At 45.4% G+C, this 17,036-nt stretch overlaps 2 protein-coding genes and 1 pseudogene across 2 annotated transcripts; 1 reads left to right on the forward strand and 2 right to left on the reverse strand.

Annotated features, from left to right (window-relative positions):
- Nucleotides 1-6,419: 6,419 nt before the first annotated feature.
- Nucleotides 6,420-9,435, reverse strand: LOC109777759 (triphosphate tunnel metalloenzyme 3). The gene is made up of 2 exons (XM_020336321.4): nt 8,401-9,435; nt 6,420-6,710 (listed from the first exon to the last, which is right to left on the reverse strand). Exon 1 carries the CDS (start codon nt 9,041-9,043, stop codon nt 8,405-8,407), a length of 639 nt encoding a protein of 212 aa, XP_020191910.1. The 5' UTR covers nt 9,044-9,435; the 3' UTR covers nt 6,420-6,710; nt 8,401-8,404.
- A 147-nt stretch (nt 9,436-9,582) lies between these two features.
- On the reverse strand, nt 9,583-14,163 carry LOC109777753 (ketol-acid reductoisomerase, chloroplastic-like; annotated as a pseudogene).
- A 1,387-nt stretch (nt 14,164-15,550) lies between these two features.
- Nucleotides 15,551-16,730, forward strand: LOC109777755 (ubiquitin-like). The gene is made up of 3 exons (XM_020336316.1): nt 15,551-15,565; nt 16,282-16,385; nt 16,493-16,730. Exons 1-3 carry the CDS (start codon nt 15,551-15,553, stop codon nt 16,728-16,730), a joined length of 357 nt encoding a protein of 118 aa, XP_020191905.1.
- The last annotated feature ends 306 nt before the right edge of the window (nt 16,731-17,036 follow it).

Raw genomic sequence — 17,036 nt, forward strand, 5'->3', positions numbered from 1 at the left:
CTTAGCTAGCTATCTGTTCACAATCTTCTTGCCCTTCTTTTTCGCAAATGGAGTTCTTCTGTGGAACGGACGTCCTTTAGGTAGGGTGGTCCTGCTTCTTCTTGTGGTGTATGCTGCTACTTCATCATCGTCGTCATGTTCGATTCTCGGGTCGCCGTACTTGTCGAAGTCTTGCTCATTGGCTACTCCATCCATTCCGATGATCTTCCTTTTGCCTCTCCTCACGACAACACGACTGGGCTTTGACGGGTCGGTAATGAAGAAGCATTGGTCCACTTGGGAAGCCAGTACCCATGGCTCATTTTTCGCGGTGACGTTTGCGCCTGCGGTCTTGGATTTGGCTTCGGGTATAACCATGGTGGTGAAATACCGGTCTTCTTTTAGGACGCTCTTGGCCCATCTGACACGGAACATCGGGACCTTCTCTCCAGCGTAGCTCAGCTCCCAGATCTCCTCGATCCTTCCGTAGTATCTGTCCTTGTCGTTACCGGTGTAGGATTCCATCGTTACCCCGGAGTTCTGATAACCATCGCTCTTCATATCCTTGGCCTCGGTGTAGAATGTGTAGCCATTGATATCGTACGCCTCATAGGTCATCAGGTTGTGCTCGGCGCCCTGTGACAAGGCGAATATGAGTTGTTCTTCCGCGGAAGAATCCTCATGTAAAGGGTACGACAGAAGCTTCTCATGTGTCATTCCCTGGTTGTTTCGGTCCTTCGATTAGCATACTCATGTGAATGTACTTCCTCTTCATGCACAACCAGGGGGGAAGGTTGTACATCCACACAAACACAGGCCAGGTGCTATGTGTGCTTCTCTGGCTGCCAAACGGATTGACTCCATCGGTGCTCGCGCCCAGCACGATGTTCCTTGGATCGTTCCCAAATTCTAGGTCTTCGAAGTTCAACGCTTGCCACTGGCTCGCATCCTTAGGGTGACTCAGCATCTTGTCTTTTTTATCTATCTCCGGATCATTTGCGTCATCTTCTCGCTTCTTCTCCTCCCTATCCGCGTGCCAACGCAGGAGCTTTGCTACCTTAGGGTCCGCGAAATACCGCTGCAGACGAGGAGTGATCGGAAAGTACCACACCACTTTTCGAGGAGCTTTCTTCCTCTTCTTGTATCGAGTGACGCCGCACACCGGACATATGGTAGACTCCGCGTGCTCATCCCGATAAATGATGCAATTGTTCATGCACACATGGTATTTCACGTGCGGTAAATCCAGAGGACACACGATTTTCTTCGCCTCCTCCAAACTGGTCGGGCACTTGTTCCCCTTGGGAAGACGTTCGTGCCAGAATGACATGTTCTCGTCGAAGCATGCGTCGGTCATTTTGTGTTTTACCTTCATCTCCAGAGCCATGAGCGTTACTTTCAGGCGGGTATCCTCGGGCCTGCATCCTTCATACAATGGAGTAACCGCGTCTAACTCAAGTTGATCCATCTTGGCTTTCTCTCGGGCGGCAGCTCTTGCGTTATCCGTCTGCTTGAGAAGCAGCTCTTGAATATGAGGGTCCTGCACCCAGCCCATCGATGGTCCAGCGTCGTCTGCTCCGCTGGCATCATCATCTTCATGATCATGCCCGTCGTCTGCTCCGGCATCTTCCTCATCATCATGTCCTGCATCTTCTACATGATGACTGTGTACAGCATCACCGTCGTGATCATCTCCTGGGGATTCTTCGTCTTCTCGCCCGCCCGAGCCGCGGTGGTTGTCTTACTGCCCTTCCTCATTTCTTGCCCGGCCCCCATGGACGACTTCGTAGTCATCTTCATCACCTTGCCACCGATAGCCATCCATGAATTGAATGAATCTATGGTGGGAATGAGGTGAAAAAGAGGAGCCACCCGAGACAAGGAGGAGGTGGAGAGAATGAAGTGGGGAGAAAGTGAGTGTGGGTAGGAGAGGCTGTCCAAAATATCTTGTTGCTGCCCACTTACTAATGTCCCAGGGTGCGCCATTAGTATGTTTGGACAGGAGCACTAGTTAAAAAAAATTGATACTAATGGCGCACCCTGGGCCAGGTGCGCCATTACTAGTTACAACTAGTAATGGCGCACTGTGTCTGGATGCGCCATTAGTATGTTTGGACAGGCGCACTAGTTAAAAATAATTGATACTAATGGCGCACCCTGGGACAGGTGCGCCATTACTAGTTACAACTAGTAATGGCGCACTGTGTCAGGATGCGCCATTAGTATGTTTGGACAGGCGCACTAGTTAAAAAAAATTGATACTAATGGCGCACCCTGCGCCTGGTGCGCCATTAGTAGTTTCAACTCTAATGGCGTATCAGAAGATGGTGCGCCATTAGTATATACTAATGGCGCACCGCTTGTCTGGTGCGCCATTAGTGTCAATCCCATCTATAGCCCTTTTTCTAGTAGTGGGAGTTGGAGAAGGAAAGGGGGGTGGCGCCACCTTCCCAAGTCCAATTCGGCCTCCTCCCTTGTGGGGGCGCACCAGCCCCTTGTGGGCTGGTTAGCCTCCGTCCTATGGCCCATAAGGCCAATATCTTTCCCCGGGGGATTCCGGTAACCTCCCAGTACTCCGGAAAAATGCCCGAATCACTCGGAACCATTCCGATGTCCGAATGCAACCTTCCAATATATGAATCTTTACCTCTCGGCCATTTCAAGACTCCTCGTCATGTCCGTGATCTCATCCAGGAGTCCGAACAAACTTCGGTCATCAAATCACATAACTCATAATACAAATCGTCGTCGAACGTTAAGCGTGTGGACCCTACGGGTTCGAGAACTATGTAGACATGACCGAGACACATCTCCGGTCAATAACCAATAGCAGAACCTGGATGCTCATATTGGCTCCTACATATTCTACGAAGATTTTTATCGGTCAAACGGCATAACAACATACTTTGTTCCCTTTGTCATCGGTATGTTACTTGCTGAGATTCGATCGTCGGTATCATCATACCTAGTTCAATCTCGTTACCGACAAGTCTCTTTACTCGTTCCATAATGCATCATCCCGCAACTAACTCATTAGTCACATTGCTTGCAAGGCTTGTAGTGATGATCATTACCGAGAGGGCCCAGAGATACCTCTCCGATACACGGACTAAAAATCCTAATCTCGATCTATGCCAACTCAACAAACACCATCAGAGACACCTTTATAATCACCCAGTTACTTTGTGACGTTTGATAGCACACTAAGTGTTCCTCCGGTATTCGGGAGTTGCATAATCTCATAGTCAGAGGAACATGTATAAGTCATGAAGAAAGCAATAGCAATAAACTAAACGATCATTATGCTAAGCTAACAGATGGGTCTTGTCCATCACATCATTCTCTAATGATGTGATCCCGTTCATCAAATGACAACACATGTCTATGGCTAGGAAACTTAACCATCTTTGATTAACGAGCTAGTCAAGTAGATGCATACTAGGGACACTCTGTTTTGTCTATGTATTCGCACATGTATCAAGTTTCCGGTTAATACAATTCTAGCATGAATAATAAACTTTTATCATGATATAAGGAAATATAAATAACAACTTTATTATTGCCTCTAGGGCATATTTCCTTCACCCAAGACCTGATGGAAGGATGATAAAAGGAAAGTTTCAAAATCTCCAGGTGAAAATAACAAAGAGATTGTTCTCTTATGATGGGCACCCCACTCAGGCTGGTAAGGAATTCTTGATCAAATCCGTTGCACAGTCAATACCAACCTACATCATGAGTGTCTTCAAGGTTCCCCTGGGCGTGTGTGATGACCTTAACCGTAAGGTCAGTAATTGGGGCACCGAGGAAGGAAAGAGGAAAACACACTGGTATGCGTGGAATAAAATGACAAGGCCAAAAGCACGAGGTGGACTTGGATTTAGGGATTTTTCGTCTGTTCAATCAAGCTTTGTTGGCCAGACAAGCATGGCGCTTAATAGCTTTCCCTAACAGTTTATGCGCACGACTCTTGAAGGCCAAATATTACCCGAGTGGTAGATTGGAGGACACGGTATTTTCCGCTAATCCATCATCTACGTGGCAAGCTGTTAGTTATGGGTTGGAGTTGTTAAAAAAAAGGACTCGTATGGAGAATTGCTAATGGACAAAATGTGCGCATTTGGCGAGATCGATGGTTAGTTCCTGAACCTACTGGCGAGCTTATTTCTTAGAAAGGGCGCTGCAGATTCAAGTGGGTTTCTGAACTTTTGGATCATAATGGTGCAAGGGATCTCACAAAACTGCACCAATTCTTTCTCCCAATTGATATCCGCGAGATAACAAAAATCCGTCCGTCACCTAGGCTGGGAGAAGATTTCATTGCTTGGGCTCCGGAAAAGCCAGGCTTGTTTACTGTAAGAAGTGCATACCGGCTTGCTGCAGATGAACAGCAGAACACGCTGATTGCTTCGACTAGCTCTCAGTCTGATGCTTCACGCCATGGGTGGAATGCAGTCTGGTCTAGCCCTGCCCCGCCCAAAGTTCTGAACTTTGCTTGGCGTTTGGCCACTAATTGTTTACCCACTTGGTGCAACAAACAGGAAAGAAACTTGGAAGTGGTTGCAACTTGTCCCGTTTTGTGGCTGTGCTGATGAGGACGCATTCCATGCATTCTGTTCTTGTATTAATGCTCGGCGACTTTGGCATGCTATGGCAGCGGTTTGGGACCTCCATGAGATTTCTTCGATCCTTCCTTCCGGTGAGGAATGGTTCATTCAGCTGGCTGCCAGTCTCGAGGAGTCTATGAGGGTCAGGCTAATGATGTTGCTATGGCGCATCTGGTATGTCGGGAACGAAATAATCCATGCAAAACCAGCACCACCCGTGGAAGTCTCGTGCAGATTATTAGCTAGCTATCTTGAATCTCTTCAATCCATTGCCATTGACCCAAATGTGAACATGCATATAGGAAAGACTCCCGTCTCAACTTGTTACCCACTCATGGCTGATACATGCAATAACAACACCCCTTTTGGTAACTCATGGTCTCCCCCACCGGCTGGGCATGTTAAACTTAACACTGATGGGTCGTTTCTAAATGGAATTGCCGGAGCAAGTATGATTCTCAGAGCTCATGATGGGAGCATTATTTTCAGATCATGTCGGCATCTATTTTCCTGTGATGATGTTCTAGAGACGGAGATTTTGGCAATAAAGGAAGGCCTAATGTTGGCCTCCCAATGGAGCAATCAACCTATCCAAGTTGAATCTGATTGTCTGGAAGCCGTAACGATGGTGCAGAATGCTGTTACGAATAGGTCTAAATTTGCTTTCTTAGTCAAAGAGATCAAGGATAATCTAGAGGAACGTGGTTCTTGTATTACTCATATTCGACGTAGTCAAAATCTAACTAGTCATTTTATGGCCAACTTTGGTAGGGTTTAAGTTCGTACTGCGGTATGGCTTGGGTCAGGACCCGGAGAAGTCCTTGGTATTGTACGTCGTGATTGTAATTCTGAGTTTTGAGTAATACAAGAATTTTCGGGGAAAAAAAAGGTGGAATTTTAGAGATAATTGTCCCTAGGATTGGTCGTGAGATTTCAAGGGTCTAAACTCATGACTCTTAATATAAACATCAAAATAATAATTAGTATCTGTGCATTTAAAATGTTACCACCAGTAAACATTTAAAGTACAAAGCAATATTGATTATTTTTTCTACCAATCCTTGCAGATGCATCACATCTCTTCGGTCTTCACCAATTTTGTCTTTCAAAAAGCTTATTTTAGCTGATTGACTCAATCACATGCATAGTAAATAAGATCTGATAAGAAATAGAAATATTTGGTTTACTATTAACTTTTCTCACAAACTCAAAAATCTCCATAGCAGACATTGGTCCCTCTGGTCAATTGCATAACACTTAACTCACAAATAGATCAATTAACACAACATACGGTCTCTTTCACATAGTTTACAATAAAGATGACTCAGTTAAGGAGGTCCAACGCACAAGTCTCTGCGAGCAATGCCCTAGTCTCTTTCATATGGTCGAGGATGAACAGGGCTCCAATAAGGAGGTCACTGGTTTCCACCCGCCAATTTTATTTTTGTTTTGTTTCGGAGGAGCCTAGTCTATCCTAAGTTGATGGCTTGGAATGAGTTACTTGTGATATGCTAAATGAAGCACACCACTCGAATGGATGTGATGGGTTTAGGTGCAATCAACATCGGATTACAGCTACGAAAGAGCACGCAAATCACACAGTTGTTCTGATCAAAACAGCATTTCTCACCAACACCAAGTCACCCTTGTTGGTAATTAGTTCTTGATTGAATCTCAACAAGTTCTAATTCCTCATCAAACAGCGATCGTTTTTTGTTTTTGTTTGAGAAACAGAGCCTAGCTCCTAATTTCATTGCTGAAATTGGTAACACAAATGCAACCTACCAGTTCACGACCCGGCGAAATGGCACAGAGGCTAACGAAAACAGGATATCAAACCATGAAGAGGAGTCGATCAACTCAGCACCATAGAAAGGGCCAACGCATCACAGCAGACATCCTGAACAAGTCTGGAAAACAAGAACAAGTCTGAGGATTAACAACAAACAGCGCAAAACATAACAGCAGAAGCTAGCCAGGCCATCAAGCCACGAGGCAACAAGTTGCTCAAGAATTTATCAAGAGTATCAGCGGGCCCCATCCAAGTCGTCCATGGAAGACCTCAGTGGCCCTCTCGATGAGCAGCCTTGCTCCGCTCCACTGTCATTTTTGAAGTCTTGGTTTCTGAAATTTTGACCGGAAAGATAAGTAGGGAGCAACAGCAAAAATCGCACTAGTGGGAACAGCAGGGAAAACTTTCCTAAAGCAGGCAGCATTACGAGTTTTGCATGAGTGAAACAACAACTGTTATCCCGTGCTATACTATATGTTGAGATTACTGAAGTTTGGTGCTCTAGTTCAACAGATGGAGACCCTCGTTCTCGAGGTTGAGAGCCCAGATACCATCGGGGATGTCAAAACCAAGATCATCGTAAGGATGGAACGCCGGTGGACAAGCTGGGTCTCGTCTTTGGAGGGAACTAGACCTGCAATTTTGCGGTACTATGCATATCCAGCAAAACTGTTCATGTGTTTGCCCAGATAATACTGCATTCAGCAGCGACGTATACCCATCTGCCCTGTTAACCTGTTATCACTAAAGGTGACTAGGGCATATGATAAAATGGAAAAATACCTATAGCAGAAAAGTAATGTGTTAATTTGACGGTGCAGTTTGTGGAAAAGTCCAGCATATTCGTTGGATAAAACTGATGGTTCAGAATAATAATGTGAAAGTTTTGTGCACCGGGGCGCAACAAGTCAAGGCAGCAACACAAGTTGTAGTGCACCTAAGTGTCTACCAACAAACGGTAGTAGCCTCAATATCAGCATTGGCACAACCACGCAAGGAGTGGTGTCTCTTTGTGTTGAAGAGATGCTGCCATGGGAGAAGGCAAAGGATCAAGACAAGAAACAGGTCATCAGGGAGGTGGTGAAAATAAGGATGGCCAATCCACAATCAGTAGAACAGAACGACGCACATCAGATGCGACGCGGTGTGCTCATTGCCCATAAAAGGAAGTAACTCTGTCTAAGGTGTGGTGGCAGCACAGGCCCATGGCATAGGAGAAGTTGCTCAAGGAAGTGACGGCATGAGATGTGGTATCAAGACCACCCAAGCAGCAAAGATATATGATGTTTAGTTTGTTCCTAGCCTAGATTGTGAGTCTTGCATATAGATGGACTCAAGAGATGAATTAATCAAGGAAGAAGAACTGCAAAATATTCAGTGTTTGCTTTGTCCTTCCAGTGCCTAATTTAGTCAGATCATGCTCCAGACTTGGTTTTTCTACGAGGACTGAAACGCAATCCCTTGCGTCGCTATGCTGCTACCAAAATAGTATTCTTGGATGCAGGCTATCATACACCAGAATGTAACAGAACTAAATATTGCATTTGTGAGATTTGAAGTCACATGCCACAGAACTAGTTTATGGTTGCAATGAAAGTGCTATCGACACACAAGTTTTATAGCAGTCACGGTTTAATCACCAAATTCTTGGATGCAAGTTATCAGGTGCCAGAATGTAACAGAACTAAATATTGCATTTGGGAGATTCGAAATCAATGCCACAGGACAAGTTTATAGTTGCAAGCTAGATAGCTGGCTTTTGTTCAACGGAAGTGCTATCGACACACAACTTTTATAGCAGTCACGGTTTCATCATCAAATTCATTGATGCACTACAAAAAAATAAATACCAGAATGTAAGATTAATAAACATTGCACTTGTGAGGTCTGAAACCACATGCCACAGAACAAGTTTACAGTTGCAGGAAACTAAACTTGTTTTTTTTTTTGTTTAAAGAAAGTGCTATTGGCACCTAAGTTTAATCATCATCATACGAGACATGCCAAAGACCGACCACAAACCTAGTCATGGAAGCAGCTTCCCGGCCATGAAGGACGCGAACTTATTGCTCCGGGAGTACTCATACGGCACCCCAGCCACCGTGAGCAGCCGCTCGAGGACCTCCTTGGCCTGGTCTGGCTCCGCGGTCTCGCACTCGAGCTCGTAGTTGGTCCCGAAATCGAAGTGCGTCTCGTCGAGCTCCAGCACGAGCCCCTGCCCCTCGCCCTCCCCGAGCTCATACACGCCGCGCGTGTTCCGGAAGCCGCCGAGGCAGACGAACGGCGCTTTGTCCCCGCCGACGCCGTACTCGTCGGAGACGAGCCGGACGATGGGGGAGTCGACGGCGCCGAGGCGGGCGGGGTCGTCGACGCATGCGAGGGCGAGGGCCGGGTCGAGGAGCTCTTCGATCTCCTCGACGCGGCTGACGCCGGCGTGGATGCGCGGGCGGCGCTTGAGCGCGAGCACGGCGCGGGAGGGGGCGCGGTCGTCGGGGCCGTAGAGGCGGACGCGGAGCGCGGCGGTGGCGGCGGCGAGGGGCCGCGCGGCGGCGTCGAAGAAGACGTTGCGCTGGGCGTCGGTGCGGAGCAGGCGGGGCGCGAGGAAGGTGGAGAGGCGCCCGTGCGCGGCCGCGTCCGGGAGCCGGAGCTTGATCTCGACCTCCATGGGGGTGGGGGTGCGGCTAGGGCTGGGGGGGCGGGGGGTGGAGGCCGATGCGCTGGGCCTTGGAGGGCGCGGCGTCGGGCGGCGGGTGGAGGAGGCGGAGGAGCGGGTTGGAGATGGGGTTGGACGGGCGCGGGGTCAAGAGGGGCGTGGATTCGGCGGCGGCGGCGGCGGCGGCCTTGGAGCGGAGGTGCTCCTCGAGCTCGTCGCGGTCGGAGCTGCGGAGGTCGATGCGGGTGGGCTGGCGGCGCAGCATCGACGCCTGGATCTGGATGGGGATGGCCCTGTGGATTTGGGGTGCGGCGACTGCGAGCGGGCGAGGGTAGCGATCAGGGGAATGATTCGTGGACGCATTGGTCCGGTTGCATATCTATCCGGATCCTCTCCTTTGAGGTGAGCCGCGCGCGTGACATTCTAGTTTTGCATCCTGATACGTGACCAACACCATGACCGCAATAAGTCTCCTCTATTGTTGCCCCTTTGCACCGAACTCGGAGTCAACATGGTCATGGTCTTGCAGGACCAACACTGCCGCATCCAACTTAATCATGGACAAAATCAGGATGAAAAGTTACAGTTTTAATCGCAGAGTAACATATGTAAACCCTCTGACCAGCCAACACAACACTCCTGATTTCACTTTCAGAAGCAACATCTTCATAGCATTCGTAGAATATGTCCATGCAAGGGTAAAATGATGCACTTTATGCCTTGTTGAACTCCTTTTTGCCTTCCTCGCTCAAGGAGTTGTACACTTGAAGCATCCCCTGATAAAAAGTGGAAAGTTGCACTGATAAGTAGAGATTAAAGGTGGTTCCAAAAGATTAATGGCGGCATGCCTTGTTTGAGATGGTCTTTGAGAATAATTCAACTCTGCATCCATTCCTTGCTATCTCCTAAAAAGAGCCTCCACAATACCATGGACAGCGCCCAGCAAAATTCCTGGACACAAACTGGTTAGTTGCGGTGAAAAAAATAATAGGCACCATAGAAGTCATCAAGAGGAAAATAGGTTCACCTCTTTCCCCAAAGATATCACTCTTTTTACTCCTGTTCTAGAGTAGTAGCAAAAGTGTCAGAATTTCCAATTAAAATAATAAAAAAACTACAATATAATATAAAAATGACCATCACCTACCAACAAATAAAAAGGAAAAATTGAAGTCTCAAAATATAATAATGTTCAACTTGACAAAACAATATTATTAGACACATTCTAATCAATTAAGAATAAATAGTTTTAAATAAAAGTAATTCCAAAAATAAAACTAAACTACAATATAATATTAAAATGAACCACACGTCATATAGTGCTGACATGGCAACCCATGACACGCCACAACTAAACATAATTGTGTTGACGTTCCTTATTATGCCATGCCAGCATTATATTATGCCTTCTACTATCTGTGGGACTCGTATACCTGTGATGTTCAACGATTATCCAGCGCCACCACCATGTCCCTAGTATTGCCGTACCAAATAAGCCAAGCCACCACTATTTGAAAAAAAATTAGTGCTGGCGTATATTGAAAATGGTGCGCCATCAACGAAATTTGTGGTTCTCTCGCAAAAAAACGAAATTTGTGGTTAGCACTTTTTCCACTAGGGAAAGCCAAAGAAAAGAATAAAAAATAGTTATGAGTTTTCACTCAGGGCTGCAAGCCAAAGCTTCAGAGGTTTTCACTCAACACACGCTAAAAACTCAATCCCATGTCTAAAACTGGAGATACATGAGAATAAAAAACCTTAACGATGATGTTTGTTATGAGAATAACAAAACTGGAGATACATGAGAATAACTGGCTCGAATACATCTTTTTTTACAACGAGTGTAATCCTTTACTAGTACTACAAAGGAATTGTGCCTACGTTGTGACCACAATAAATCCTCTCTGTTGTTGGCTCCTCTGCGCCGAACTCGGTCACGGACAATTGCAACAAGGGTCATGTTGCGCTCACCCACTGCAACATGGGTCATGTTTTTTTTTTGACGGAGCAACATGGGTCATGTTGTGGACACCTTCAACTTGCCTGACATAAACTTTTGGTCAACCATTTTAGTATGGGCCGTGTTGCGGTCAACATTGTCGCATCCAGCTTAATTATGGACAGAATAAGAATGAAAAGTTACAGTTTTAATAGTAGAGAAACCTACATAAAACCTCCGACAAGCCAACACAACACTCTTGATTTCACTTTCAGAAGCAACATCTTCATAGCACTCGTAGAGTATGTCCATGCAATGGTAAAAGTATGCATTATATTGTATGCCTTGTTGAACTCCTTTTTGCCTTCCTCGCTCAAAGGAAGCATCCCCTCGTAAAAAGGGGGAAATTGCACCGATAAAGATTAATGGCGGCATACCTTCTTTGAGATAGTTTTTCAGAATAATTCAACTCCTCGTCAATTCCTTGCTCTCTGTATCTCCTAAACAAAGCCTCCACAATGCCATGGTCATTGCCCAGCTAAATTCCTGGACACAAACTGGTTAGTTATAGTGCAAAAAATAATAGTCAACATAGAAGTCATGAAGAGGAAAATAGGTTCACCTCTTTCCCCAGAGATATCACTCTTGCACTCCTGTTCTAGAGTAGTAGCAAAGGTGAACGGGGATCCTAGTGCAACCGACCATCCAAGAGCAACATCAGTTGCCCTTCCATCAACATCCTAGTGCAACCGAGCATCCAAGAGCACGTCTTCACACGAAAACGATAGTTGAGAAGTGTTCAAAATACCATACATGGTGATCGAACAACAAAGCTAGCGTTGATGCCAGCACCATTTATTTCTTTGCCCTGAATATACAGTCTTCGAACCGATGGGCCCATTCTTTTTGGGCATACAACAACCACACTGATGTTCTTTGGAAAATCAAGGCCATGTGATTTCAAATGTCCAAGAAGAAATCCATGAGATAAAACAATAATACTATTTGGTTCCACGTGGTTGCAAATTTCCCATAGTTGTCTGCCTGTAAAAAGTAAATGAGAACTTTAGTTACAAGGATAGAATACAATGATGGCGGGACTCAACAAATGTATCATGCAATGAATGATACTCCCTCCATTCCTAAATATAAGTCTTTTTAGAGATTTTAATATGGACTACATACGGATGTGTGTATATATATAGGACAAATTTTATCTACCAGCAGTGGTAGTTACCACCACTTGAGTTTTGTATGTTGTATGTAGTATCTATCAAATCGAAGAGTATGTACGCGTAGTATGTGGTATATAAGAATGTTTAGGTAGTATGTATACTATTTTTTTGGTAGTATGTATCGTATTTTGAGTATGCTCTCTTTTACGTACAAATATGTACGTATTTCACAAATAAAATAAAAACCATGAGCCAATTTTCAATTTTTTCATGTAACTCACTTTGGAGTATCTTATATATAGTATATGAACATACTTAAAATGATAAAGTAGAATATATACTACCACATGGTAGTGTATGAGACATGTGAGGTAACTACCCCAGGTGGTAAAATGGATTTCCCCTATGCTATTCATCACCCAGGGTGCAGAATAAGTTATTCTTCACCCGAGGTAATCTTACGATCACTTCATAATTAAATTACATTTGGAATTCAAATAGTTACATTCCTAATGATTCACTACGTAAAATTTGATATAAGAAAATAAAAATATAGGTCATAAGACAAGAAAATTTGGAGTTTACGTATATTTTACACTATGTTTTTACGTTTGTAATTTTACATAACATAAAATATTTTTTACGGAGATTATATATTTTCTTACGGTCTCTTTTTACATCAGAAATAAGACAAAACTGACGGAACGTAAAATTACAGTGCATTGGTGGTAAAATAGAGGGGGTGAAGAATAACTATTCCTCACCCAGGGTGACGAATAGTCAATCCATATATATATATATATATATATATATATATATATATATATATATATATATATATATATATATATATATATATATATATATATATATATATATAGACACACACACTTTAGAGTGTAGTAAAAGACTTATATTTAGGAACGGAGGGAGTAAATAGTATGCTCCAAACAGAGCATGCAAGTTCAATTAATTAAATAAACCAACTGGATGCAAGGAAACATCATCCTGAAACTGAGCCTTGTCTAAACAAAACACTTGACAAAGAAAATCTTAAAATCATGCAGAAAGCTAGTGAGCATGATGCGCACCTGTGCAGAATCTAAGATCAACAGAAGCACAAGATCGCTGCCGTCTCCCAATGTTCAGTTCCCCTCGGTGAATTCAGATGCGCGTGCTTCCTCAAAAGATTTAGAACCTTTCCTGAGACCAATCTGAAAGCAAAAGGACAGCTTATTGACCAACTAACATGATAGTATCAAATGCTCACTTTAATTAAGCAAGAACGAGTGATAAACAGTGCCTAGTGCAAGTTATAAAGCCAAAGAAAACAATAAACAATAGTTGTGGGTTTTCACTCTACATGCCAAAGCTTCAGAGATTTCCACTCAACACATGATAAAAACTCAATCCCATGTCTAAAACTGGAGATACATGAGAATAACAAACTTTAACGATGATCTCAGACTTGGCTTGAACCAAATAATCTTTCAGGTTCTGGGCCTTGAGAAAGCACTCCAAAAATATTCCGTGAGCCAGTGCACAGACATATAGACTCTGAACCCATGTAGCAGAACAACACGGATATGTGTGAAATCCGTCACTCAATTTGAACACACCGACTGATGTTTATATTCAAGCAGTGTCTCTAGTAGAGAGACATTTAAATCTCGAGAGTGAGGGAACAAACTGTATTGTGAGGGGAACAAAGTGAAGCTGGGACTGAACTTGGGAGCCCTGTCCGATGACTCCGATCTTCTTGACGCCCTTGAACACCTCAGGAAGTAGTTCTGCCCGCCCCTCACGATGTACTACAGGGTACAACACGCACAAAACAAAACAACAAAACCTAATCCCGATAGGGATAACGAGAGTGATGGAGTGGGAGTGGAGGAACGTACCTCCTCGTGGCCGACGATGGAGACCTTCTCCTTGTTGAACATGGTGGTGTCGATGTTGAGCGACGGCATGGTGGCGCCAACCTTGGCCGGGGCCGCGACCATGGCGGCACATGCCCTAGACGGTAAGGGCGCACACGAGGTGGGATACGTCCGGGGAGAAGGCGACGGAGGAAGATGAACCTCCTAGGATTTTGGGGTGGGTCAAGGGGGCGAGTGTGGATGTCACTGAGGAGGTGGGCGACGACGGCTGGGAGACGACGATGGTGTGTGCCTGTTTGAAGGGGTGGAAGAAGAGGTGGGCGTGCGGTGTTTTCCTCTGTGGTGGAATATCTCCAGACAACTTAAATGACTAAGTGCACATCAGAGAATGGATTTGGTTAAAACTAGTTGTTAGATTAAGTTTAGTAGGCCTAATCATATGGTGGTAATGGTCTGTGTACGTTTTGTGAAGGATATTTGTAGAAGATAATGTTTTCTCCTTTATAAGTATACCTAGAGCTCGACCAATGCTTGGTTAGGAGGACATCGGTATCCCCAACTTATAAACACGGGTGCACATTTTTTCAGATTTATTTCAGGCCTTTCGGCAATGTGCATTCGGTGGTAGGAGACGTTTTCATCGACTACGAACGCATCTGTGGCGATTTCGTTAATCTCAAAATGATTTGCTGGCTCAATCTTGTGGAGGTGCTCATAAAAATAGGATGTAGTGTGAGTGTATGTGCATATGTATGACCATATGCATTCCCGCCTAGCCCCCGTTCCAGTGGTGTTTCCAGCATCGTCGGAGGGCGTGTGGAGGTTTTTCTCCGGCGGATCTCATGGGATTCGGTCGGCATTTGTCTTCAGTGGATCCACGTGGATCCGGTCTTCGTTCGTCTGTGTTCGTGTGTCTACAAGTTGGATACTTTCGATATACGCTTCTCTTCATCTACGGCGATTGCTATTCTGGTGCACTGGTTCTATGTGGCCTTAGCAGGACGACTTCCCGACTGTCTACTACAACAAGGGTTGCCCGTCTTTGAAGAAGAAGGGGCAATGACAGCGGCGCGCCTTTGTCTCGCTCCAATGTTTATAGTCGTCGCTAGGGTATTCTATGGACCTATATGTAATTTTTACTTCTGGTGTTTTTTGTACTATCTTAACAGTTGATGAATAGATTGAAAGTTTTCCTTGCAAAAATAATATGCATTTGTATAGTAAAGAAAAAAATTACAAGGGTCCTGATAACGCCCACATGTGTGGCATACTAGATATCCGCCCACACACCGTGTGTGGCGTGAGCAGGAGGCAGCCCACACGGGTTGTTTGTGGGCGAACATTAGAATTGCCCACATGTGTGGGCGCACCTACTTCGTGCCACATGCCCAACAAGTACTACTTATCCCCACCCCGCGTGTGTGGCATAAAGCAAATATGCCCACACGTCCTGGCGCAACTACGTTAGGTACCAGCGGGACGACGATTTAATTGGCATCTGGGATGGCAGATGTAGTTATCCGCGATGGCAAATGTAGCTGTAAAAGCATGGCAACTCTCTCTGTTTTGTTTGACTATAGTTGCCATGTCTAATTTATGGTAGTTGTCGCGTGTAATCAAACCATAGTTGCCGTGTGTGATTAACTACTTGCCACATATGGTCAAACAATAGTTGTCATGTGTGTTTACCTAGTTGCCACGTGTGGTCCAACCATAGTTGTCATGTATGGTTAATCACAGTTGTCATGTGTGTTTATCTGGTTACCACGTACGCGCAACTGCAATTGCCGTCTAGCAACGAATCATAGTTGCCAAACGCTCAGTTCGCCCACACACGCGTGGGCTAGGTGGCTGTGTGGGCATAAATTAGTTCTCCCACTCAGCGCAGCTGGCAAACCGCGTGCTGCGGGGCGTATGGACGAACTCTCCAACGCCCACACATATGATGATGCCCACGTGGCACTCAGTTTCTAACTTTTTTTTTAGGATTCGTGCAAAACAGAATTAACGTGGATTAAGGCGTGTGGACTGCAAACATGCCACACGTGTGGGCGTTATCATTTGAGGAACAGAATTACTTGGGTTCTTTTTAAGATTCGTCTTCTTCCGCGTAGAGTGGAGATAGCTCCTAGAGGCAACACGCGCCGTTCCCGGAAAGCAACACGAGCGCGAGTCTAATTCGGATGCTCGTGGGCCCGTGACGCTACATAACATACCTATAAAATCTTCACCGTGCGGTCTCCTCCCTGTACGCAGCCCAAGCTCAGACCGATCTCGACCGCGCGCGCTCCGACGACCGCCCAGCCGCCGCCCAGGAACCAATCGCCGGCGCGCCGCCCCCTCCATAAGAATCGCTCAAGGTACGCACGCGAGCTGCTAAGCATGTCCCGATCTAAACAGCAACCGATCGCTACCGTTCGAAGTACGTACTTAGTTACTGGTGCTTGAAGTGCTTGTTGTTGGACAGATCGATAAAGATCCACGTGAGGTTGCTAAACAACACGGCCCACGATCTCGAGGTGGACGGCTCGGACACCAACGGCAGCGTGAAGACGAAGATCATGGAAAAGGAGGGAGTCCCACCGCAGCAGCAGCTCCTCTTCTTCGCCGATGAGGGGCTGGAGGATGCCCGGACGCTCGCGGACCATGGCATCGAGGACGGGGCCTCGGTTTGCCTGATCGCCATCAACATGATGCAGGGTTAATTAGTTTGATAAATCGACGAGTGATTTTCAGTTTAATTTTGTACTTCGTTTTATCGTTTTCAGTTTTGCTGCATCGTGTTGTGCAGCTGCATGACACAGCTAGTCGTTTACATATGCAACGATCTATGGTTCTGTCAGAGATTAGTACTATCATGATCTGAAACTAGCAGGTCACACATTAATTAAACAGCCGTGTATATATGCTTGAGGGCTTCATTTGTACAGAATAGAGAGAAGTAATTTCCTTAGCGTGCCTTATCGCTCTCTCGAAATAGGCTTTCGCCCTGCTCTATAGATAAAGCAAAC

This window comes from Aegilops tauschii, chromosome 7, assembly GCF_002575655.3.
Source record: "Aegilops tauschii subsp. strangulata cultivar AL8/78 chromosome 7, Aet v6.0, whole genome shotgun sequence".
Taxonomy (NCBI): Eukaryota; Viridiplantae; Streptophyta; class Magnoliopsida; order Poales; family Poaceae; genus Aegilops; species Aegilops tauschii.

Excerpts from the sequence above, each read along its gene's own strand:
- LOC109777759 (XM_020336321.4), bottom strand. The coding sequence starts at position 9,043 with ATGGAGGTCGAGATCAAGCTCCGGCTCCCGGACGCGGCCGCGCACGGG.
- LOC109777755 (XM_020336316.1), top strand. Across the intron at positions 16,386-16,492 it reads CTCCATAAGAATCGCTCAAG|ATCGATAAAGATCCACGTGA; the intron begins GTACGCACGCGA and ends GTTGTTGGACAG.